This window comes from Haliotis asinina, chromosome 7, assembly GCF_037392515.1.
Source record: "Haliotis asinina isolate JCU_RB_2024 chromosome 7, JCU_Hal_asi_v2, whole genome shotgun sequence".
Classification (NCBI taxonomy): domain Eukaryota; kingdom Metazoa; phylum Mollusca; class Gastropoda; order Lepetellida; family Haliotidae; genus Haliotis; species Haliotis asinina.
Window position 1 is genome coordinate 1,352,592 of NC_090286.1, and position 25,523 is coordinate 1,378,114.

General features: G+C 39.8%; 2 protein-coding genes across 2 annotated transcripts in view; both read left to right on the forward strand.

Moving 5' to 3' along the window:
- The first annotated feature begins 5,919 nt into the window (after positions 1 to 5,919).
- LOC137291149 (receptor-type tyrosine-protein phosphatase T-like) lies at positions 5,920 to 15,303 on the forward strand. Its single transcript, XM_067822435.1, has 19 exons — positions 5,920 to 5,935; positions 6,194 to 6,272; positions 6,795 to 6,847; positions 7,067 to 7,200; positions 7,689 to 7,770; positions 8,149 to 8,225; positions 8,311 to 8,347; positions 8,768 to 8,865; positions 8,954 to 9,079; positions 9,159 to 9,304; positions 9,838 to 9,973; positions 10,161 to 10,307; positions 10,505 to 10,538; positions 10,711 to 10,775; positions 10,985 to 11,110; positions 12,017 to 12,142; positions 12,425 to 12,555; positions 13,216 to 13,351; positions 14,245 to 15,303. The coding sequence occupies exons 1-19, from the start codon at positions 5,920 to 5,922 to the stop codon at positions 14,302 to 14,304; spliced, it is 1,809 nt and encodes a 602-aa protein (XP_067678536.1). The 3' UTR covers positions 14,305 to 15,303.
- An 8,187-nt stretch (positions 15,304 to 23,490) lies between these two features.
- LOC137291151 (multiple epidermal growth factor-like domains protein 10) overlaps positions 23,491 to 25,523 on the forward strand; it is a 38,145-nt gene continuing 36,112 nt past the window's right edge. Inside the window, exon 1 of the mRNA XM_067822438.1 lies at positions 23,491 to 23,548. Coding sequence (XP_067678539.1) covers positions 23,491 to 23,548 — 58 coding nt within the window. The remainder of the gene's footprint in view (positions 23,549 to 25,523) is intronic.

Consider the following 25,523-nt stretch of genomic DNA (forward strand, 5'->3'; position numbering starts at 1 on the left):
GAGGATGTGCTGGCAATGTAAGTATTTAGTTCATTGCGCCTAACAGGCAGCATGGCTGTATAATCCCCAGGGAGTTGAAAACGTATCGGAAAGTACTATAGTCTCCTATGGCCGGTGGTATTAAACAGGCAATGTGTCTGGATATTAGCGCCATATAAGCGGACCATTACGTACTTAATACCGGAATATTAGACAGGGAGACAGACAGTATTTATTCAGTAGAGAGGCCTTCCCCCATAACACAATCACAATGAGATATTCAGTGAGTGCGCAAAATCAGCTCGGCAGCTCCATTCCTGGAGTGTCTCCATTTCTGCACATAGAATAGATATAGGCCAATATTTTATATAACAACATAATTCTTGTTTTGCATAAAGATTCACAACAGAGTAATGAGTAAGAGGTTCTTTAGTGAACTTTGTTATATATTTCGTTCTAAGTGTACAACAGGCATTACAAACACATTGTACATGATATTCATTTTCTATATAATTCAGGCGTCTCCTTTTACAAAAGGGACATAACCTTTCGTTGTATTCAATTCCATAACGTTTACCACATTCAACCGCCTTATAAAAATCACTGCATCTAAACCTTGATATAGCAATTCTTTGATGCATAGGGATATCACAACACAAATATCTTTCAACATTTAACAAAGTTTCAAACTCCTCGTAAAATATACAATTAAGAGATTGATTAATTGATGAGAACCAATTGCAAGACTGTTTTAAGTTATCACCTAGCCTTAGCTTGAAAGGGCAGACAACATATTCCACATTTCCTGTTTCCTGGCTTAGCCAAGCATAACACTGGGATAGCGATAGACATTAGACCTGGTCATGACAACCCGTTAAAATCAACAACTCGTGCTTGGCATAAACGGCTACTAACGGGTTCGGACAGTCAGAATCGGTTGGTTGACCTTGGTATCCAAACTGGAAGCTCGTCCTGTTGATCATGGGATTGTCTGGTCCAGCCGGCAAACCAACCGATCAACCTGGCAGAATGCTCAAAGCATTGTCACGGATTATCTGATTATGTAGCTCTGACTTACGTTCGTGCACGAATATCCTATTACCAGATGAAGTAAACGTTCTCAGAACAATGAGCTTCAGGGATTGTCGTATTTGCATTACACATGCTTCCTAGCACTTCCTCATTAGAAGTGCCACTATGTACAATCCATCACAGAAAGCATTTACATACCCACTGAGTAATCAGCTCATGGTTTGTATCAGTAATCAGTGATGTCCCCAAATCTGCCATATTCTACTAGAATGTGCACTATAAACAGTGTTAGAAGGATGAAGCATCTGGCATGCATAATCAGGAAATAGTCATGAAACTATCCTTGACAAACATGTATGTTACAATATACATAGGTTGTGTCAAACTGGACTGTTCTATAACTGAATGAATCGAACAACTGGACCGTCGTACATGCCCGATGTCTGAGTTACCCCTGACTGCGTTTGCTATCGGAAGGAGAGAACTGTGAAGTGTTTCATAATTGCTTTGACACTTAATTTCAAATTCTTGATGTTTTTGCGCTCAGGTCTTTCCCTGACGTACTCTCTATGCCATTCAGTGTTCTCCCTCTTATGTCACAAATAACAAACTCTCTATATTAAACCCAGACTCTACAATAACTTCAGTAAATGCTGGATTGTGACTGGTAGATCAAAGTCATTCAGTGGTATGTGGCAAATACCTGAGATTTTCCAACAGGGCAAGTATGTTTTCTTAATGTTGATAAAAATGTAATGGTAGAATGTTAGGTGTTAAACTCCTAACTGTATGACATGTAATGAAAGTATGCGGTTTGGGCCTGTTGCTGAAAATTAAACATGTCACATGGTATTTAACTGAATAGAGGGGTACGACCGACATGGTCGCTGGCTCAATAACCCATCAACCGTAGCGAAATATCAGCAGCACGAGATATGCTAATGTAAGAGTCTCGCCAAAGCACAATATGATAACCGCATGCTGAAGTGTTTCTCACGGTGAGTATTTGTTAATCTGACATTGCAGGAAGTTACTGATAGGTGCTAGTGCGTCTGACACAGAAGTGACGGACGAGGCTATCAATTTCCTTATCGTTATTTGAATAGCAATTGTTTTAGGTGTCAAGTGGACCGTGTTTGGCTTGATTTCCTTATGTGCAATATTTGTATAATGTGCTATTTTCACGCTGTATGCTACTTGCTCATTGGCTGTTGTGAAAATATATGTCTACTTTGCCTTGTGTTTATCTTTTCGTGCCCGTGCTTTCTGCACATTCGCTCTTCTTCCCGCCCGGAGAGTGGAAGGGGTTCGATCCCAAAAAGACGTTAAACTATGGTATTTGATGATCCCTGAATGACGCTCGGCACAAATGGGTACAACAAGAATTGATCGGTTCAGTGTCAGTATAATGTACCTGAGTGGGGCACCCATGCTAAACTGCGGTATGGTATCTCAGTGAGCTGGCACTATAAAACTGGGCTAGTGGAAGCTGCCACACATGCATACACATACCTGGATCATATTAGTGGAATATTCTCAAGTAAGACGTTAACACACATTTCACCTGACCTCTCTCTTCTCGTAGGTTATTCCCGCATTAGGAGACACATGAATTAAATAAATGCTTCAATCTTGACGCGACGCTTTGTATGTGTATTCTTTTCGTTATATTTTAACTTACAATTGGTCTATTTGATTCCATGTAAGACGTTGATTACATTAACAACAAACCGACTTCATAATCGTGAGATATCACAAACTCCATTTCACAAATGTCCAAATCATTATATACACCTAGCCCAAGAGGGAAAACAAGTGAACGAGTGAGTTAATATTTAGGTCACACTGGCAATATTCCAGACATATGGTGACGAGAATAATTTAATAATTTATATCACTATTAAGATCAATAAATTTAGATCTTAAAAGCCTGTCATCGAAGTACAAACAAACTACAAAAGTATCACAGCGGGAAAAACCAAATGTGATGATAAGACATCAATGACTAACTTTGAACTGTGAAGTAGAAATCTATATTGTATTGTTATCTTTTTATTCACCCTTCAGGAAACAAAACACAAATTCACTCCGCCTAAATCAATTTCATTGAGCTGAATGTGTACACATTTGAGAATGCTGTAATGTTTAAAAACTGAAAAATAGCGTTACATTCATTTCCGCATAATTTCAAAGTGGACGTTTTAAACGGGTGCATATTTCTTTCATGTATTAGGTAATATATCCTACAACAAAACACAGACCTGTAAACGAAGGTCTCATCGAAATACACAGGTCATTGTTTATAAAATGTAGATGGTGTTTGATAGATACTGATTGCACGATATGTGACACATATGTCAGTGAAAATCTAACCAAAACCTGAAACTAAAACTAAGGCTAAACTTAATGAACCAGGAAATGTGCATCTTACCCGGGAGTATGGTGGATGTATGGCGAGTTTTCTCAGCTCTGTCTCTCTGCCTGATTGCGGGCACGCAAGGTAAAATCTTTTGTCAACTGTATATACATTATCAGGAGTGCTTCAGTATAGACATTGTCGTCGCTATCTGGCATCATTATCAAGATCTAGAGGGACCGTTTAGTAAATTGTGCAAATACGTGAAGCTTAGCTGAAACCAGCTACACTTACACACAGTTTTTCATAAGTAAAATATGTGTAACTCAATCGCTTGGAATACCTAGAGGACTTGTGAGGTGTTGATACTTGTGAGGTTGTGATACTTGTGAAGTGGTGATACTTGTGAGGTGGTGATACTTGTGAGGTGGTGATACTCACAAGGTACTGTTTGGTACTGTACAAAACTAACTAGTTCAAGGGAATGTGGGTTTGAAGTTCTCAGATCACAGAACCAACTTACGTGAGATTTAGGTAGCAAAACCAAAAGAATATTCATAATACTGGTGATTAAATGCGACGGTACTCTTCAGCCACGTATCTGTGTAATGTAAATGGTCTGCGATCTTTAAATAATGGCCAAATTCCTCCTACTGTCAGATGCTGCTGATATTTCCTTGTATAAGATTCACATATTTAGCTGACACTAAATTAAATATTTTCCGTTCTGATAATCAGAAGGGTGACTTCAACGTGTCAATAGTCAGGTTTCCTTGCAAGAGAATGGTAGAGAGTGTTACCCTAAAAACCGCAAGACTTACTTAACCTGTACGAGGCGTGGAGTAGAGATAACAGCAGAAATTGACACGAATCGGTACCCCCAACAACACCGGCCCGGGTGACAGGACAACCGGTGTAGTGTGCTGAACATTAGCCTTTCATCGTGAGAGGTTTCATGTACGTAACTATCAAGCTGATGAAACTTGCACATCTACAAAAATACAGTTAAATACAGTTAAACACAGTACTTCTGCTGATTATCATGAAGACAATGCTTTTACTGATTATCCCCAACACAATGCTTCTACTGATTATCTTCAACAAAACGCTTTTACTGATTATCTTCAAGACAATGCTTGTGCTGACTATCTTCAGCACAATGGTTCTGCTGATTATCTTCAACACAATGCGTCTACTGATTATTTTCAACACAATGCTTCTACTGATTATCTTCAACAAAACGATTTTATTGATTATATTCAAGACAATGCCTGTGCTGATTATCTTCAGCACAATTCTTCTGTTGATTATCTTCAACACAATGCTTCTACTAATTACCTTCAACACAATGCTTCTACTGATTATCTTCAACAGAATACTTCTACTGATTACCTTGAACACAATGCTTCTACTGATTATCTTCAACACTATGATTCTGCTGATTATCTTCAACAAAACGCTTTTACCAATTATCTTCGACACAATGCGTCTACTAACTATCTTCAACACAATGCTTCTACTGATTATCTTCAACACAATGCGTCTACTGATTACCTTCAAGACAATGCTTTAACTGATTATCTTCAACACTATGATTCTACTAATTATCTTCAACAAATCGTTTTTACCAATTCTCTTCAACACAATGCTTCTACTAATTACCTTCAACACAATGCTTCTGCTGATTATCTTCAAGAGAATGCTTCTACTGATTATCGTCAACAAAACGCTTTTACCAATTATTTTCAACACAATGTTTTTGCCGATAATCTTCAACACAATGTTTCTACTAATTATCTCCATCACAATGCGTCTACTGATTATCTTCAACAGAATACTTCTACTGATTATCTTCAACACAATGATTCCGCTGATTATCTTCAACACAATGCTTCTACTGATTATCTTCAACACAATGCTTCTGCTTTTTTTGATTATCTTCAAGATAATGCTTCTGCTGATTATCTCAGACATAATACTTCTGCTGATTATCTCAGGTATAATGCGTCTACTGATTATCTCCGACATGACATTTCTGTTACATACAGCTGCGCCTAAGAAACAACTGGGAATGTAGGTACACGTGGCTCTCTAGCACCATTGTTCTAATGATATAGGTGACTGCCCTAAAGGAAAATACGGAGAAAGGTGTGATGATGAGTGCCACTGCCCCCTGGACGAATGTGATCCTCTATCTGGTTGTTTAGCAACTGTCTGTGATCCGGGATGGTCTGGACCAAAATGTCAGATAAGTAAGGCTACATACACTCTGTTGAATTGATTTCCAATACCGCCACTTTCAATTTCCTTTCCTTGTGTTTTTATCGTTATTATCTGTTGAAACACGCAGGAAGTGAACATGTAAATGTTTACTTTTATCATATAAAACAATTTGCAAATACTTCCATCTACTAGTTTCAGAAACAGACACACTATGTGACATATACAAGAATGATACTATAAACTACTCGTTTGAGAGTCGTACGAATATGTCTACTCCATTAGCTTGCACTACTTCACTATTTTGTACTACTTTATGATCTTGAATCAACATGAAACAATACGAAAGTAACTTGCGTCACTGGGGCCTTGATAATTTCGATAACGGGCGATGGGATTATCTTATGTTTAACTGTTTTGAAAGTCACGCCAAAGACGCGGGTTCAATTCCTATCGTAGCTACAACATACGGGGGACATTTCTGAGTCCTTCGCGTTGATATTGCTTGAATATTGCTAAATGCGGGAGCAAAACCAAACTCTGTCACTCACTCACTCACTCACTGATATTTCTGTAAGAAACATACTCGTTCGTGTTTTCTTTCAGAGACTCAGTTGTTGATCAGTGTTGTGGTCGCGGGAGGGGCGTACCTGATGTTGATCATCGCTGCGGTTGTTGTGTGTTGGTAAGATGTTTAGACACAACATTTACCTAACCTGATACCTTCACATCATCTGCACAGCAAAACATACCAGTTATCTATGAAACTGGTGATAACTGTAAAACAACAAAGTGAATTTATACTCTCTGCCTATTAATCGTAGAATATGTTGTTTTTAATGTCTGGCTGGATTTGTCAAAATGACTAGAGGCTGAGGGGGGTTGTGTAAATTCACCTAGGGCCCATACAGGAAACAATTGTGATGTAAGTCTCCATGGTCCCTAGTATGGTGATCTACCTTAGTTGCTTGCAATGTATACATTATTTTTAGATTGTCTTATTTCTTATGGTCAACATGTTTTAGATTTAATTACTAGTTTTGAATTGATATCTGTGATATGCTAGTGGGTTTACTGTTCTCCGTCAACAAGGTTTATTTTTCTACAATTTAATCACCCATTGTTCTCGTCACGATGTGGCTGACATATTGTCGATGTGACGCTAAAGTGGATTTTATTAAACGTGTACTTTGTTCTATGATTCTAGGTGCGATAGGAAGAGCAGGACAGGCTCCCATAGTTTCCTACCTCCTTCACAAGGTATAATCCAGATTTGTTCCAATGATAAACATGTGATTTGAATTCGTATTTTCTTTTATTGAATTCATTCCCAAGCAGTGGAATTAACTATGAGTGTGTGTGTCCATGCGTGCGTGCGCGTGCCACACGTGCCACACGTGTGTGTACATGCATCCATCCTGATGTGAAAAGAAACGGAACTGGTTTAACTGATTTGCCAACGTAAACAAACCCTCGCAGGAACTCTGAGATCCAATGTGAGGAACGAAAACCCTGGCACAAATGAAGGCTCCACTGAAGTGGAGGTGGAAAAACTGCATGACAAGATCAGGGAGGTGCTAAGTCAACATGGCGGTATTCACAGGGAATTCCACGTAAGTGATCGATAATGACTGACGTATAAATTCTTTAATGTGCCCTCCGGGAGGATGCGTAAGTCCCAAAGTTTTCAAACTGAGCCTAAAATATCACAAACTAACGACATTTTGTAAACGTAGTGTTTTTGTTTCAAATTTCGGCTTAGTGTTCCTACAGTCGCCAGCAGCTGAGGAGATGGTATAAATCCAGCTAGGGTCAATGCAAGTAGCTAAAGCACCGTGAGTCCTCATGGTCCCTAGTATCATGATCTACGGCCTGTCTAATGTTGTATTGTTTTCGAAATCAAATTGACTGGCTCAGCTTAATGTGTCAGTGATGTTACCGCGTGACAAATGATGGGCTAAAATGTACGGTAAGAATGGATTTTGTTTTAAAAAGGTGTCAGCTTGAATCCAATTTCAACTTTTGCACTATTCATTGTTAGAGGAAAATTACCGCAGCAGTTTGGTTACACGTGCAGTTCCTGACACATCTATTGTTCCAGCGACTTTCCGCTTGTGTCAGTCAACCTCAGCACAGAGCCCGACGTAACAGAGGCAAGAACCGCTACAGGAACCTTTATCCTTGTAAGTGATGCCACAAACACATAGATAAGCGCTTTAAACCATCAACTATATATAAGTTCAATCCATTTCGAAAACCCGAAGGTAATGTGACGGCCATAGAAGTAGATTCTGCGTGGTGTAAAGAACAACTTAGCTGCGAAAAACTACACCGGAGACCAGTGAAAATACCAGTGTCCAGACAATCATGTGATCAGTCACAATCAAGTGATCGATCATCCAGAAAGTCAAGTGGGTAATTTTGAAACTACTGTTTTCAAGTACAAAAACACTGAGGACATAGATTTGTCTCTCACTACAATGGGGGTCAGTTGTAGTGTTTCTTTACACTGTAGTGGGGGTCAGCTGTAGTGTTAATCACATTTTATTTTAATATTTCAGATGATTACAACCAAGTCCGGCTGACCAAACTGGGCAGAGATTCCCTCTCCACCTACATCAACGCCAACTACATCAATGTAGGTTGATGATGAGTTTCACAACTAGTCAAATGAGATGACATATGCGGAAACAAAATATTAACTGACAACATTTCAATTTCAGGGATACTTGAAACCTCGAGCATACATTGTGACTCAAGGTATGTGCGACAGTCTTCCGTGAAAACCTGCCAGATACAAAACACGACAGTGAGAAGAGTTAACATAGTGCTGTACAATCGAACCACATTTACTCGGACCTTGTGTATCCGGAAACCCCGTCTTCCGGACGATTTTTTAGGGAAAACGAAACTTAACTTGAGTAATTGTACTCGCTTAGTCGGACCCAGTGCTTGCGGACCAGTCGTGCAGGTCATGTAGGTCTAGCAGCACATATTTACCGAAAGACATATCTACCGCAACTTCACACACCGCCATAGAACTGGATCAATGCTCACTCAGGCCTTCACTCACTCACGCAAAATACATCTGACGTCATTATAAATATTTCCCGTAAATTAGGCATCAATGTAAAACGAAATTTAGTTATATTTATGACCAGCTGGTAAAGTTTTGTCCAGGGCCCAAAAGGACAACTATTGGTGACTTCTGGCGAATGATCTTTGAGAAGGAGATAACTCGAGTGGTCATGCTGACCAACCATGTAGAGAAGGGAGTGGTAAGTCTTCTTGCCCTTTAATCAAATTCCTATTATGCCTGAACTATAGATGTGCGTAAATCAGTCTGATGTATTATTTCACCACTAGGTCAAATGCGACTCCTACTGGCTGGACGGATATAACCTTGATACTGGACATTTCCTGATTTCTGTCACCATGAAGAAGCAGAGATCTCACTGGAACTTCCGGACACTCAAAGCCACGTCGAAAGAGGTACCAGCTTAGATTTAACTTTGTTGTCGCATGTAAGGTAAAAAACTAGCGAGTAATCCATGTATTTTGCTTTGTGCAGACTGGCGAAAGTCTTATTGTCCATCACTTCCAGTTTACTGTGTGGTTTGAGGACAGCACGGCTGATGATCTCGCTTTGGCAGAGTTTGTTTTCAGAGTGAGACGGACACCCAACCCTAACAACTCTCCACTGCTGGTTCACTGTAGGTAAGTTGGACACATCCAATGTTACACATTATGTGCACTATCACAGTAGTTGTCATCAACGGGACAGTACTAGAGGACTCTGTGGACTGAGTACCCTGAAGTCCTGGTCTGTGTCTGGCACAATTTAAACCACGCAAATCTAAAACCTCAAGTGACTAGATTCCGCTGAAATGAAATGGAAGGATCTACTTGGTGATGCCAGACGTTCTCAAACACTTCAAAAATAACACAGCTCTTTAGAAAGTGATGAAAGTTGCGATTGCTGTTTCACAGGACAATTTCTATCGCACTCACACTCTCAGAGTCAACGATTGGATCCGTTCAGCCACTGTTCTTACAGTTCTACTCCCATTGGCAACTTCCCCTTCCATATTGGAATGCTTGTCTCTGATGAAATAGGTGGTCAAGTCAAAGAGATGCTATTATTATTATGTCTTCGTTTGTGTTTGTATGGAAGTGCATGTGACAGCCATTGTCTTGTCCGCATGTAGATAGAGTAATGGTCTAATTCAGTCATTTTTTGTTATCAACAGTGGAGGGATCGGCCGGACAGGGACCTACATTACAGTGGACTATCTGCTGGACCAGGCCTTCACTGACCACAAGGTGGACGTGTTCCAGGTGGTCAATACCATGAGACAACAGCGCCACAGCATGGTACAGAACCAGGTACAATACAGTTTGTGTCTTACAGGTATTTTGGACATGGCGGATATATACTATTGCTAACCAAATGTATGTTCAATGTGTTATCCCATCTACACGTAAACGGTGTCATGCATGATACACTGACACGATTTGTACTGAAATGATGTACTACTTCTCATGCTGACGCCTATTTTTGGACACGTCACAGAGTCAGTACATCAGCGTGTACACCACTCTGTATGAAGCCCTCCTGGTCGGTGATACAGCCTTATGCCTGGCGGCATTTAGAGAAAGGGCTCGTCAGGCAGATGGTACATTCACAATGGGAAACATGACTGTTCCTCAGCTGGTACAGGTAAGAGGACTGACATTCTGTATAAACACCACACAAATAATATCAATAATAAATAAATAATTGACATTCATTCTAACAGAGATTAATTCATGCCCCAAACTGAACATTTTAGTAAATCAGTTAAATCCATCATCGGTATAAATGTATTCATTTGATTAATTGATGAATTGACTTTAGTATTATGTTTCGATATTCAGAAACTGGCAAGAGAGAGAGGAAATGCTGAATTAGGTGAGAATATTGGGCTTGTTACTGTCACGTCATATTGGGGTAAGTCGGCCACGTGTACATGTTTCACTCCCAAATGTGCTTACACTATTTCGATACTTAACTGAAGACGAGGATGAGGACATAAAATCATTATGATTATGATAAGACTTGTACTAGGAGCTCCTTGTTACAGGAGGCAGCTACAGGAGCAGGTTAAGGATGAGGGGCAGAACTGATCTCCTGACAGTCGTGATGCCGGTAAGTCATGCTATGATTCTGATAAATCACATTACAAATATAACGTTGCAGCTATAATCGACATTAGTCTCACTGTCAACATGCAATGAAGTACGACGTTAAAATCACGCACTCACTTAATCGTCTATACCCGATATATATTTGTTCCAAACGGACAGAGGTGGATGCACATAACAGTAATTATTGTTTCCAAACATGAACGTTTTCAGTCCCGACTGTCTGTGAGAGGATACCTTGTAACCCAGGCTCCCTGCATCACCACGGCATTTTCCTTCTGGGAACTCACAATCAAACACGAGTCGTCTACAATCATAGTCCTTCCCAAGTCATTACACGTAAGAAACAATTACCCATCTTTGGCATAAGCCTTACGTTGTATGTGTACCTCACTAAGTCTAGTGACACCTTCAGGACAATGATTACAAACTTGGGTTGCTTTCGCACAAAGAGTTTCGTACGAACGATGTGTTTCCTAATCGAACGACCCGAGCGTCTGTCGCGGGCATACTCTCTAGTCCCAAGAGGACCTTCCTACAAAATAGAGGAGTGGGATTGTGAGTGTGGCGCAAGCTTGTCATTTGACGCAGTTTTACAACATGGATCAGCAGGTAAAAAATATTCGTCCTTATTTACCGACTTACTTACACAAACGGACAAATCGTAATCAACGAAGCTTGCTGTTTTGATTTTATTGACTTAATTCACAGATGGTCGAAAATGAGTTTTGCACACCCGTACGGGTTTTATTCGGACATCATGTCCATGCCTAGCCACTGCTACTAGCAAAAGTACAGGCATATTGTTATCAACTGACCTAAAATTATTTTGTTTGTAAACAATCAGTCTAATGTGTCACCCAGCTGCGCAAGCAAGCATTCGAGTCAACTGAAACTATACCATGATGATGTCAGAACCCGAGTGTTGACATCCGAGTTTGTTGCATCATAAAATGAAGGCTTTCATGAATGTTGTTATTATCATGTGACAATGGCTTCTTGCATGTGGTTATGTCGGGCTAGTCTGAGATAGGATTGCTTAGGTGCAAGATCATCACTTCTTAAGATGTCCTTGAGTTATACAAGTAGCATACTTCGCTATTTTTATGACAGAAAGACAGATCGTTTATACATGAAATATGTTGAATATGAGTCACTAATGAAATGTTAATGTTACACTTAAAAATATAATCAGTTAAAAGAGAGTTGATTATATTAAAACTGTGACGTAATCGCATGCCGCAGAGGCTGCGCAGTTTCCTGCCGACGTTGGGATCCAGTCTCGACTTGGACCCAGTGAACGTCAAATGTTCCATGGTGTATGATATCAGTTGCGATATCATTTTGAAGAATGTGGAAAGAAAAATGGAGGTAATTTATATCGATGTCGAATGAATATCAGAGTTTATTTACCAGTAATGTTAAGTCAAACGACTGTCAGTCGATATGCCAATAATACTAAACAAGTGAAGAAATTCAAAAGTTCAAAAGTTAAAAATTTTCTGCACATAACTGTATACTGCTGCAAGATTTCAACGACAGTAGCAATGTCGAGACAGTACAGATACTTGGGACAGTTTCATGTATTATTGCTTATTATAACATATACATACAGTACGTCATGATATATAACATTGACGTATTGCTTTTAAGGGAGACGTTTGCGCACAGTCAGTGCGTGTGTACCTGCTGAATATGATGAACTCAAACGTTGTCCTTGACCTTATGAGAGAGATGGAGTCACATGGGGTGACCACTACACGGCCCGTTACAGTGATGTTTAGGTATCTATGTTACTGTTGACTTGTGAAACTAACTTGTTTGGTGTTGTCAGTATTGTTGTTAATAAGTGCTTATTGTGCATATGTGGCTGCATGTCAAGAAAGACAATAACTTCACCAGGCTAGCTTTCTAGTATATTTTTCAGACTATTTCTCTCTGTGTGATTTCAAACAAGATATACACACGACCGATGTATTCAAGGTCCATTCGGAGATTTGAGTTACACTGGTTCATGGAGGCACTGTAATTACAGAAATGTTATTTTAATTCTGAAACTCTCACATCTGAAGGGATGTTGTAAATCCGCCTGGGTCCATTCAGGAAGCAGACGTTCTGTAAGTCCCCGTGGTTCTTAGTAATGGTGATCTGCCTTGAGCTGTGGGTGATGTCTAGCCTGTTTTTTTTTATTTTGTTTTGTCCAACAATATGCTAGTGCTAGTGCTGCTAATTTTCCACACTAGTGTTATTTGTAACTGTGATATTCTTGTTGTTTTACTGTCCTTTCACGTTTTTTTCTTCTAATATATACAAATGTCATTTCGATAAAAACATGTTCAAGTCACGATATGGCTGAAATATTGCCGATGTGACGTTAAATTGTAACTCACTCACTCACTCACTCACTCTGAAACTCTCTTAAATCATCGTCTAAATAATTTCAGTGACGGCGAAAGGCGAATGGCGACGTTGTTCTGCATTATGTGCAACATCGTGCAGGGCATGATGTACGACAACGAGGTGGAGGTCTACAACAACATCAGACGTCTCGGGCACCTGTTTGACAACGACCTTACTGAGGTACGTCTATCATTTCCTGTGCCACTTTTCTATTTCAGTGTTGCTATGAGTAAGGTTTCATCCATCTATCCCTCTGTCCACCCATCTCTGACTATGCATCTTCTTAACGTGTAAAGTGCAGAATGAAAGTCGTAACTATATATATAAAAGTACAAACACACATATAAATCCTGTATTCCATGGAAGTTTACACACATATTTAAATGGGTCGATATTTGATCATTGGGCGGAGGAGTACACTGACAATAAATTTCATAACTTTAAATTACGAGACAATTGTTCGTAGTATCTTGCATGGAGGCACATGTTTGAACAATCTGTGGAACGATCGTTTATAAACTATGCTTTGAGGGAACTTTTTCTACAACGTACGGTTATAACCTCCTTTACAGCGTCATGTTTAACATACTAAACACCATCATGGTATAACACCCCTACAATACCACGTTATAACATTTCTATAAGGCCTTGTTATAAAGTACTCAACCCTGCATCCACTGGAACGACATATTATAACATATTACACTACAAAAGTCACTTTGAATGAACTTAAATACTCAATAATATCCTACAGATGATGCTTATCTTCTAACTCTACAACGTCATGGCATACCACACTGGAATCTATCAGCGTGTTAGTTAATTCTTAATATATAGTAAACTTAAATCTGTTGTCTTTATAGAATTTCCAGAACAAACAGATTTGACTTTTAACAAACATAAGTTATGTGAAGTATAACCCACAACCTGTTCCCGTCACAACCACTGTGGATGGACCAACTGATCACATACAGTATTTAGGTCGTAGTTAGTAAAAGGGAAAGGTGACATCGTTATGACAAAGTCTCATACGTGAGGGTTGACCACTCATACGACGAACTGTTTATTTCCAGGATGAAGTATCCATGTGTTTTGAACTGGCCTCGTCCTTCATCTCAACACAAGGGAACTGAAACAGCTTGATTAAGCGGAAATAGGGATCAACCACTCATCACTAACCAGCTTGTGTACTTTGAACTGAAACTAGCTCCAGGCGATTGGTGATCACACTGAAACTTAGAAAAACGATGCACGGCAGGGACGTGCCCAGGAAAGGAACAACTGGACCTGCGATTGTGCGTGGAGCACGAGACTTCAAGGAGGATTGGGGAAATACTGCCTCACGAAAATGTTCAAAACATGGCTGTTCTAGACAACATTTCCTGCTTTATTCTCCAGTCAAAAGATATTGATATTTCCATTGGGAAGTTAGTGAAACTGAACTGATAGATTTAACATTTTAATGAACACTTTGAAACATGTTTGAGCAATGACAAAATAGCTTTTCCAGCAAAAGTCATGATTCTATGTGGCCATAAAATGTAACAGCTGATTTACTTTTCATAAAGAAAAGCAAACAAACACGCTGTGTGTGTTGGGGGTTAAAAGAAGTCAATATGCAATTTATATGCATAAAGAAAAATGTGTACACTAGTGCCAGTTATATTCACTTGAAGCTAATTGTTGCATGTAGTGTGCAACTACATATTTAATGCGAGAATGCTAGCTCCGAAAACGTTAAGTGTAGACACGTGTCTAATGCGTCTAATGGCAGGTACGGTACTGAATGATATGCCATAAATACGCGTATCCACTTAGAAACTGAATTCATTGACATCATTTGGCGACAACGGAATGTGTGAGAGCTACCTGCATTCCGTCGGTTTACATGTACTTCATCAGATATACGTCCAACAGGAACTCCTGACTTGTGATGTGTTTGCCACCGATCAAATCAACATGGTTTGTTTCGAACTGGTAAAATAATAGCTAGAACCAAAGATGTCCGATTGTCTGAACTATTCACATTTGTTTGTAAATACATGTAATCGGTATGTTTTATGAGATTACACACGCGGTATGTGTCGTACTGCTGCAAAAATAATCATAATAAAAAAAACCCCAAAAGCAAACTTGTTGGTATACTGCATCACGACAAACGACGCACGCTTGTTGCTATACTGCATCGTGACATCTGTTAGTGAATAATCCCCCTCATCCCCCATCATCCCCATCCTCCTCATTAACATGAAGTAAGAGAGCAATGGTTATATGATATATTTTATCTTTGGTGCTGAGGTGCCGTGAGGTAGCCCAGTGGCTAAAGTGTCCACTCGTCACGCCGAAGACTCGGGTTGGATTCCCCACATGGGTACAATCTGTCAAGCCCATTTCTGGTGTCCTCAGCCTTGATTTTGCTGGAGTATTGCTAAAAGCGACGCATATATTATCGCTAGTCAAGTGATGCATCTGTGGTACACTGCATCACGACACACGACGGACAGTCGAGGACGTCGGTGTAGTTGTATATCACGTAGTTGACGTTTTGGACATCTGGAATTTCTGTATCTGCCGAACTCACAGGGTAATGAGTGGCTAAGTTGAGCTTAAAGCAGGTTTCAACAGTGTTTCGGTTTGTGCAGAACGACTTCAATTGAAGTTGGCAGTCTCTCGGGATGTTTAACTGACATGTACGAGTGTTTGTCTGTGACGTCTGTATGATCCTCCTCTTCTGGAATATGATTCCTGAAATAACTGCCTTGTAAAGAACTACCGGTAGTAGTTGCACCAGTGACAACCGGAGCTACCTCCCTTTGTCTGAAAGATGCGATCAGACAATAACTCACTCACTCACTCACTCACTCACTGTATTGCGCATGCTGGTTGAATGTGTTTGAAGACTCTCGTCCATAGTGGTCAGTAATGACTGATGTACCTAAAAGTATATACGGACTAAGGGAAACAGAAACGGATGAATGAACCACGAAATGTCTTTCCTCGAAATAAAATAAAAGTCTAGTTTTACAGAGTAAAGTCTGGACTGTACAAGGGATTTTAAATCGTAACATGAAACCTGACACACTTCGAGGAGACGGTACTTGCTTGTCCAGTGTATGATTCTTTCGTTGACCATTTCTGATTGAAGAACCCTTACACATAATCTTGCACACAAAAACATTTTCTCACACACTCTCTGAAGCAATACACTCTACCTCCCCCCCCTCTAATCACACACACAGACAGACATCAAGACTTTGGAGTAGTTACAACTCTCACACACTCTCTGTGACACAAACATGCTCTTTCTCACCCTCTCACCCTCTCACCCTCACTCTCTTGTACAACCCCTCTGTCACACGAAGACTAATTCTAGTTTGTAAATCAAGCAGATCCACAGTAAAACAAGAATACAGTTTACTGTTTGTTTCGTATAGGGAGCTAATAATGTACACTGTATGTTTATGAAGACACAGCAATAAGCTTCCTGGTTTGTTCACTGGGCAACATGGAGGTCTCCGTGCTCGGTGTGCCGCTCTGTGTCTCCATGCTGGACACGGTGTCGGGTAATGTGGTTGAACTGATTCATGGCTATGACAATTCAACATTCTCAAAACACATTATATTGTAGTTGCTGTTGCCCTGTCTGGCAATCGACGTTCGAATGATGAATGGGCGTCGCTATATAAGTGAAATAGTCTTTTCACTTTACGTCACGTTACGTTTACGTGTGCTGTTGTTTAAATGATGCATACCTTTAACAAAGCTGAAAGTGGTGAAAGCGTTCGCTCCTCACACTGAAGTCCCAGGTTCGATATATCCATGGGAACATTGTGTGAAGACTATTTCTGGCGCCCCCAGCCGTGATATTGCTAAAAGCAAAAGCAGTAGTAATACTACTCCCAACCCACCCAAGAAGAAGCATATGTTCTGACAAAGTCCAAACTGCTGTTAGTGCATCAGATCATGTAGAATTAAATATACTCCGTGCTGCTTAATGAACGTAGGTTCGGGTGTTTGTTTATGTTATACATAGTCGACCGTGCTCTATCTTGTCAGGCAAACGCCGCAGTCCAGGTGCTGCATTTCTTCTGTAATATTTCTGTCTCTTCGAAGTTTATTATCTTTTTGACAGGAATCATGTTTAGTGTCACTTGTGTATATGTGTTTCCCGAGGATTATATGAACCAGTCGAGAGGTTGTGGACTATTTGGAGCACAGCATAAGTATATTTGGAATGTTTCGGCTGCAAATACCCATTCTTATTCATGCTACATGCAATGTTATCAGTACTTCACACATTATTACCTATTCTTCACGCAATGTTATCAATACTGTACACAGTGTTACCTATATTTCACGCAATGTTATCGATACTGTACACAGTTTTACCCATAGTACAGTGTTACCTGTGGTACCTTGGTTTGGTTACTTTGATTTTATTTCATTATTTCCATGCTTAACTTTAGGCATGTTTCTTACGTGTGAACAGACTATAAGAAATATGATATACCTTTAGAGAGGAGTTTAAATCGGGGAATTGTACCAAAACATGACACACAAATGACCTATCAACTAATTTAACTAAGGGGATAATTAATTATTGTGTAACGAAAACGGTGAATACTAGACTATATAGTAGTTCCCAAATACGAAGTCTGTCGAGCAGACAAAGGGTGTATAGATTCATATGTGAACATTTGACAAAACACAATATCAACAAAGACACCATGGTCAGCTATGACGTCACTGAACTCTTTACCAAGTTTTGATGTCTTCCCCACCAAGCTCCAAAGCAGAACTGACGACCTAGACACCAAACCCACCATAGACACCATCCCCAACCTCGCCTTTAGTTGCCCAAACGTTACCGTCAACGATAAGAACTACAAGCAAATGCATGGACTGCCGATGGGATCTTGTCTTCACTCGTCAATGAAATCTTCATGGCGTCTTATCAGCGCAGCATCCCACTGCATGGTACATACGCCCACCAGTGTCACTGTCTATTGCTGATGTAATACGCCAGTTACGGACAGTTGTCCTCATGGTACATACGCCCACCAGTGTCACTGTCTATTGCTGATGTAATACGCCAGTTACGGACAGTTGTCCTCATGGTACATACGCCCACCAGTGTCACTGTCTATTGCTGATGTAATACGCCATTTACGGACAGTTGTCCTCATGGTACATACGCCCATCAGTGTCACTGTCTATCTCTGATGTAATACTTCTGTTGCAGACAGCTGTCTTGATGGTACATACGCCCACTAGTGTCACTGTCTATCTCTGATGTCATTCTTCTGTTACGGGCAGCTGTCCTGAAGGAACCTACGGCTATGCGTATGGTTACCAGTCTCACTGTCCTTTGGACAAATGTAACATCATCAGTGTTTGTAGTCCCGGAAATTGTGACACAGGCTGGTCTGGAATGACAAGTCAGGAAAGTAAGTAATGTCGACAATCAGAGCATCTGCTATACTCACAACATTGGTTGATCTCATCCAACATCATTTTCTTGTAAAATTATTTACAGTTAAGAGCATGATTATTAGATATATCCTTCGGCACAGATCTAAGATTGGCCATGTTTACTTACGTCCTTATCTGTCAACCATCATTATGGTAAAGGGGAAGGTAAAATAATTTCGTTAAGTTTTGTGAGTTTGATAGGTACGATAATGATTGTGGTCCTTTTACTTTATTCACCAGTTTGTCCATGTAGTGCATACATCGGATACCTGTTTTGTGCAGCCTCTCGTATAGTATGGACACAAGTAAACGGAACCATATATGTTACTATTAAATGGGGACATCACCGAATATCTGATGAAAAGATAAGCAAAGGAAAGACATTCAATATTGTTTCATTATGAAGAAATGTAGCCATCTGCTTTTCACTCTCTCTTCTTTATCGCTGCATTGAGGATACCTAAGTTACTTGCGTTCACACAGTGCCTTGTGAAAGTCAACTCAGAGTCAACTCAGTGTGAAAGGAGGCCCAGATCATGTTCACTTCAAAGTGGCCCTCTCTCTGTAACTGTTGTAAAGCAAATTTACATTTTCCTGAGGCTCAGAGTCAACTCAGTGGGGATCCTTTTCTAATTTAGATGTCTGTTCGTTTATATAAAAAATATATATTTTCAGTGTCTGACGTCATTTATTCACAGAGTGCCTACGTTCCTACGGCGACGGCTCATCCCAGTATTGTGTAACTGCGGGGATTACTACAGTGCCCGGGTGTGTGTGGGAGAGTCTGGCACCTGTCCCCGGGATGCAGGTCGATGTGAGACGGGATGTAAATCAGGGTGGGCTGGAGAAGACTGCACTCAAGGAGTGAGTGAGTGAGTGAGTGAGTGAGTGAGTGAGTGAGTGAGTGAGTGAGTGAGTGAGTGAGTGAGTGAGTGAGTGAGTGAGTGAGTGAGTGAGTGAGTGAGTTATAAGCCTACATCTTATCGGTGATATCACAACTATATCGCGATAAGAAGCAAACTTAACTAATTAATTAAAAATAGCTGCGGACAGCGGACAGTCAAACCCACTAGTTTATCACAGATGTATGTTAAACCTATTATTGAAATCTAAATTGCTTGAACTATAGAAGACGATAGAACAGACCATAGATCGCCAACTCAAAGTAAGGAAGAAAATGTGTAATCTTAAGCATACTGACGTGCTACAGCTGCAGGTATGCGACTTGTCGGCAGTATCCTGCCCCGTCATGAACATACGCAATGTTTAGTCAGTTGTTCACCGAAACAAATCTCGAACGTGTGGTACAAGGGGATGGGGAATTGTGTCGGACGTCATAACTGTCACTGATGCATGAAATTTGGAATTATCCTCCACAAGTCCACTAAAACAGTGTACAGATTACTGAATCCGTGATTGTTGTGGACTTGGGCACGAGTGGTAGTGAAGAGCTTTCAGATACGACCTTCGAATACTAAGTCCTTCCTTGATAAGGGTGTGTCTTGGAGGAGGAAAATAAAGTAAAATGCATCACTGTCTATGAAGCCTACATTAAGTGTTGCATCAGCTGTAAGGCATGTTCTTACAACATTCTAACAACAGTTCTTATACATTTCCAGTAGAAGAAGCTCCTGACATGTTTTGACGCTAAGTTTAAGAGAACATCGTTCCACAATTGTAATTAATGTATTACTAACATCTGATAACCATTTCAAACAATTGGTGTCACACACTTTCCACTTCAGGCAGCAGTAAACATTTATTTCGTAGGAGCGGCGAAAATCCCAAGTCCACACCGAGTGGAAACTCGACGGTGTCTTCACCTTCACTAACTACAAAAGTTTCTGTGTCTTTTAGTGGCATTTACAAGTTGTTATGTGTGAAAAATATGTTATGGATTAAACTTCTCTTTAATAATCTTCAAACATAAAGTTTAGAGGTCTTTACCAGACCCCCTCATCAGGTGAACTAACAGTTCATACAAAAGTACATTGGTCATACAAGAGTGTCCGACTATGATGTCATATGTTCAAAGCAGTACGCCAGACTGGATGGCCGGTCACCGGAGATGTATGAGTCGCTGAATGTCTCAGGTGTAGCCAACAGCCAGACTCACATCTGACACTGCGCAAGACACAGCTGAGGAAGGATGATGTGGCCAAGCCGGAAATAATGACCGAATGAGGACACTCAAATATGATGTGTGATAATAAAACTATAAAACATTGGCATTGAGCCAAGTAGCTTGATATTATGTTTCGACAAGAGAATGTTTCAAGCGCATAGTTACTGGTCACAATAACATCCGTTAATCATTAATTATTCATGCATTAATTGACCAAAACTGTGTAGGAACAGTATGTGGATTAAGGAATTGTGAAGAACTTATTTTGTAAACCCGCATGTTAAAGATTTTTCTCAGAATATTGAACTCACACCTTAATGTAAGCAATGGTCTTTCCTTCAGATTTCCTTTCGGTTTTCTTTTGTCGTTTACGGAAAGCATTCCTCGGTAGATGTATGCATAGATCATACCCAGAACATTTCGTAATAGTGATTCATTCGTAATAACACGTTTCGACAGATGCAACACACCTAAGGTGTTCAGGATCAGGAGTAAATTACTGCAACATTGTGTTTTTCCTTGTTTTCACAAATGTTTGTCAATAGTATCTATGTGTTTAAAGCTCATTACATAGATCTGAGTTAATTTTCAGTATTTATATCTAATGACCGTGGAAATTTCTTTAATTGTTATATAAATAGTTACATCTCCTTCATTTCAGAAGTCGCGTTTTAATAATAAATATAGCTTTTCTTCATAACATATAGTTTTATTGGGAAAAATGAAACGTTTTGTTTTGAGAAAATTTTAAACTACCTCTCCCTTTGTCGAGAATATTAACTTGTGGTCAAAAAACATGTTTTTTCGCATTTAAACGAGTGCTTTTATGTTTATAAGCTCCATGACAGAAAAGTTTGAACCATTTTGACTTAATTCGTTTAATTCAGAGCGTTATTAATAAATCTCGAATTTTACTCAGAACTCAATATTCAGAACAGTTTGACCTACAGACAGCAAGACGTCTTTTGAAAATTCATTTGTTTGGGTTTGCTAAAACATTCAGCAATGTATATAACTATCTTGACACTTGGCACAGTTATTTCCCCGTTTTATGGAAACACAATACGAATTGCTTCATATTATCCGTATGCTAAATTTTCATTGAAAAAAATGAAACAAATCACTGTAGATGAAAAGGATTTGAGTGAAAGTGGGCGAGTTAATATGTATCGGCAGTACTTCAACAATACCTTGATGAGAACCAATATAACACTGGTGTGTAGTAAATGTAATGTACACGTTTATGTTTAACTTGGTTCCACCAGGGTTGGTACATCACTAGTAATGCGATTCCCACCTGAAATCACCTGCAGTATCACGTCTACTGTTTTCTAGGGCATATAGGGGTTAGCTGCTGTGGTTCCGTTACAGAGTGATTTTATGGCATCCTCCCTTGACAAGGCATTACCGTTCAAGATTGTTTCTTTTCGACTACCTATGCTATTGTTTCTTTATCTACCCATTGTTGTCTTTAACGATATATATATGTTCACATTATATTGTCAGACAGTCTGGTATTGCGTGAAAATATTGCTTGCAACAAAAGTGCCAAACACTTAGTGTCTGAGCAAAATAGTGTAGTGGTTTACGCCTACCATCACATACAGATGTACAGCGGTGGTTTTGTGCATGACGATATGTCTCATCTCCATGTTGTCAATTCAATTCTTTGAAAGGTGTATAACGTGTTTCGATTTGTTTCCATTTTAAATTTTAAACTTTCGCTGTTCCTATCAGCAAGTTGTCATTCCAGTGTGTTCTCGCTCCATTACTTTTCAGGAATGGAGCGATGTGGAACAGTTTCAAATGAAAGAATTCATTTTGTCAGTTTGACATTTACTTTTGATAACAGAATACCTTGAAAGTAACGTAAGAAGTGTAAAATCCTGGCAGTTCTTCGCTTCCTTGGGTGAAGAGTTATATGTTTTTTTTCATGCTGGTGTCAAGGCGACGGGGTTTTCACCTGAGTACGATTTGCCACATTCACAGTTAAGTTTGTACATCACTCCTTTCGGGGCTGCTTAGTGGAGCATGGATTAGTTGGCTTGGAGGATGGTCCTGAAGGTTGGAGAGCTATAGAAAGAGGTGTCGATGTCTGCTTGGAGCTTTAGGAATCTGTTCATTTGATGGGATGTCTTGAGGAAGATGATTCTAATGGAGGCGAATTCTTGCTTAGTCAGTTTGTGTTTGTCTGGGAGCGGGGAGAGATGGTCCTTTTGACAAGGATAGTGGGATACTCGTTGCAGTTGTTGAAGACATGCTGTAGGTGGTTAAGTTTTGTTTCTAGGTCATCGCTTCTTGGCGCGCATTGTCAGGTTTCAGATAACACAGGGAGTGGTGGCCGTAAAATGAGTGTACTGGTTGGAATGGGTGTTTTTTCTATAGACTGTGGCTTGGGTCTTGTAGCAGGGTTCTCTTGACCGACGTGCATAAAGCGGCCTTGGCGAAGTTGATACTCAAATACCCAGATCTAGCCCTTAGATCGCTTTGTGCTGGTGGGCCCTGGATTGTAAATCTGTCACCGTTTTAGACCCATAATAACAATAAATATTATTAAAGTATTCTCGTGGTATGGAGAATATCCATGTAGAACTAATAACGTCCTCTTGGTGTTTATGATGACACAACAGCTAGTACGCTTCCTGGACTTCATACACCTTTTGTCACGGCAAATTCTTAACCGTAACAATGAATCTACTTCCTGGTTTCTTCGCTGGGCAACATGGAGGTCTCCGTGCTCGGGGTGTCGCTCTGTGTCTCTATGCTGGACATGGTGTCAGGTAATGTCTCTACATGATGTTACGAGTGTGTATTTCCTGTATATTTTTGTTATTAATTTAGTAATAGTATGATTGGGTCACCGCGTTTAGTGTTTTGAATAATAATTACGATGGGTCACATTTCGTATACTAGATAGTCAGCAATTTTAAGATTTTCGTAGCAGGCTGTACGGAAATTATCTGCCCTTGGTTTTCTATTTGTTACTTACGGGAGACTGCTAGAGATTTCTACAGTGTTGGCGATGGCGATGTGCCCGAACTTCCGAGAAAAGACTGAATATATATAAAGAGGCTGGTTGCCGTGTTGAGGGGGACGCACATTCACATAACTAGAGGATATACATCACTGCCAACGCTTCATAGCCGCCGTCAGACCGCTCGCTCTGTTACATTCTGCATGACTGCTTCTCTCTCGTACTAAGACTTTGGTGAGTTTGTTATATTATATTGCCCATTGCCTTAGATTTTGTCTCATTTGCATTGTATTTGAAATCGGTATTGTGAAACTGACTTGTGACTATGTATAACTTGCTATCTTTGATAATAATAACATTTGAATATTTTAGACATGTCTTTGTTCTGTTTTGCTGGTTCACAGGGGATTTCATACACCTTTTGTCACGGCAAATTCTTAACCGTAACAATGAATCTACTTCCTGGTTTGTTCACTAGGGAACATGGAGGTCTCCCTGCTCGGGGTGTCGCTCTGTGTCTCTCTGCTGGACATGGTGTCAGTTAATATCTCTACATGAATCTACTTCCTGGTTTGTTCACTAGGCAACATGGAGGTCTCCCTGCTCGGGGTGTCGCTCTGTGTCTCTATGCTGGACATGGTGTCAGTTAATGTCTCTACATGAATCTACTTCCTGGTTTGTTCGCTGGGCAACATGGAGGTCTCGGTGCTCGGGGTGTCGCCCTTTGTCTCTGTGCTGGACATTGTGTCAGTTAATATCTCTGCTGTGACTTCACTTGGGTGGGTTGAGGTTCCTTGAGAGAGCTCCCCCATCCCTTGGCATTTCTTTATATGAGAGTGTTTAGTCTGCCGAGTCAATGATTTGATGGAAGGGAGAATTTTAGAACATCTTGTACAAGCAAATGTTTGACTAGAAGATGGAGTAGAATTCGAGAGACTGACTGACCAATATTGGGGACTGCGTGTCTACAAGCAGAAATATGTTTTCTGTATGCTGAAGTTGGGGAGAACAGAGTGGAAAGCATTACACGTCATTGTATCTCTATCGTTTAAAGTGTGTGTTTTCTGATGTCTTCTAAAATAATCAGAATGAATAAAATATTTAAGAAAAATTCACATTGAAACTGTTGAGAGAAGAGTCCACGGTTCCTTTGATGGAGTACTGAACTGTGTCGTAATTCTGGTTGCAAAAACTATATAAATAAATGCATCAATGTTTACACCATTATCCTCTTACCTCATTAATGACTATAGGTACAGATGACACTGTGATTTGAACAATAATCAATTAAAATATATGTAAAACAGATTTAGATGTTTCCTTGTTTAATTGCATTTTAGACACGTACAGAAATAACATATGTTAACAAAATCATGTATAAATTCAAAACAATCTCTTAAAATTCCACGTTTTCCCTAATGTTGATAGTAATTAATACGGTACAACACTTGCATACAGGCAACAACAAACATGTAATAACTTACCTGATGTAATCACAGGCCTATGTCCAATAAATATATCCCTTCCTGTAATGAGCCACATTTGAATGCATTGACTGAATAAATTGTAGTTTTAAAGTGTTATGATCACATTCATTTAGGGTTGTCACCGCATATTTAGAATCAAGTAGAGAAACCGGAACTCTCACGAAGCACATTTTCTGCGTACTCGTCAGCAGCTCCTTAACTTTATGTAACTGAACCCGAAAAGCAAATATTCATATAACACTCACTGAAAGTTTACTCGAAATCGTTATCATTGTTATCTCACATAGCCGTGTT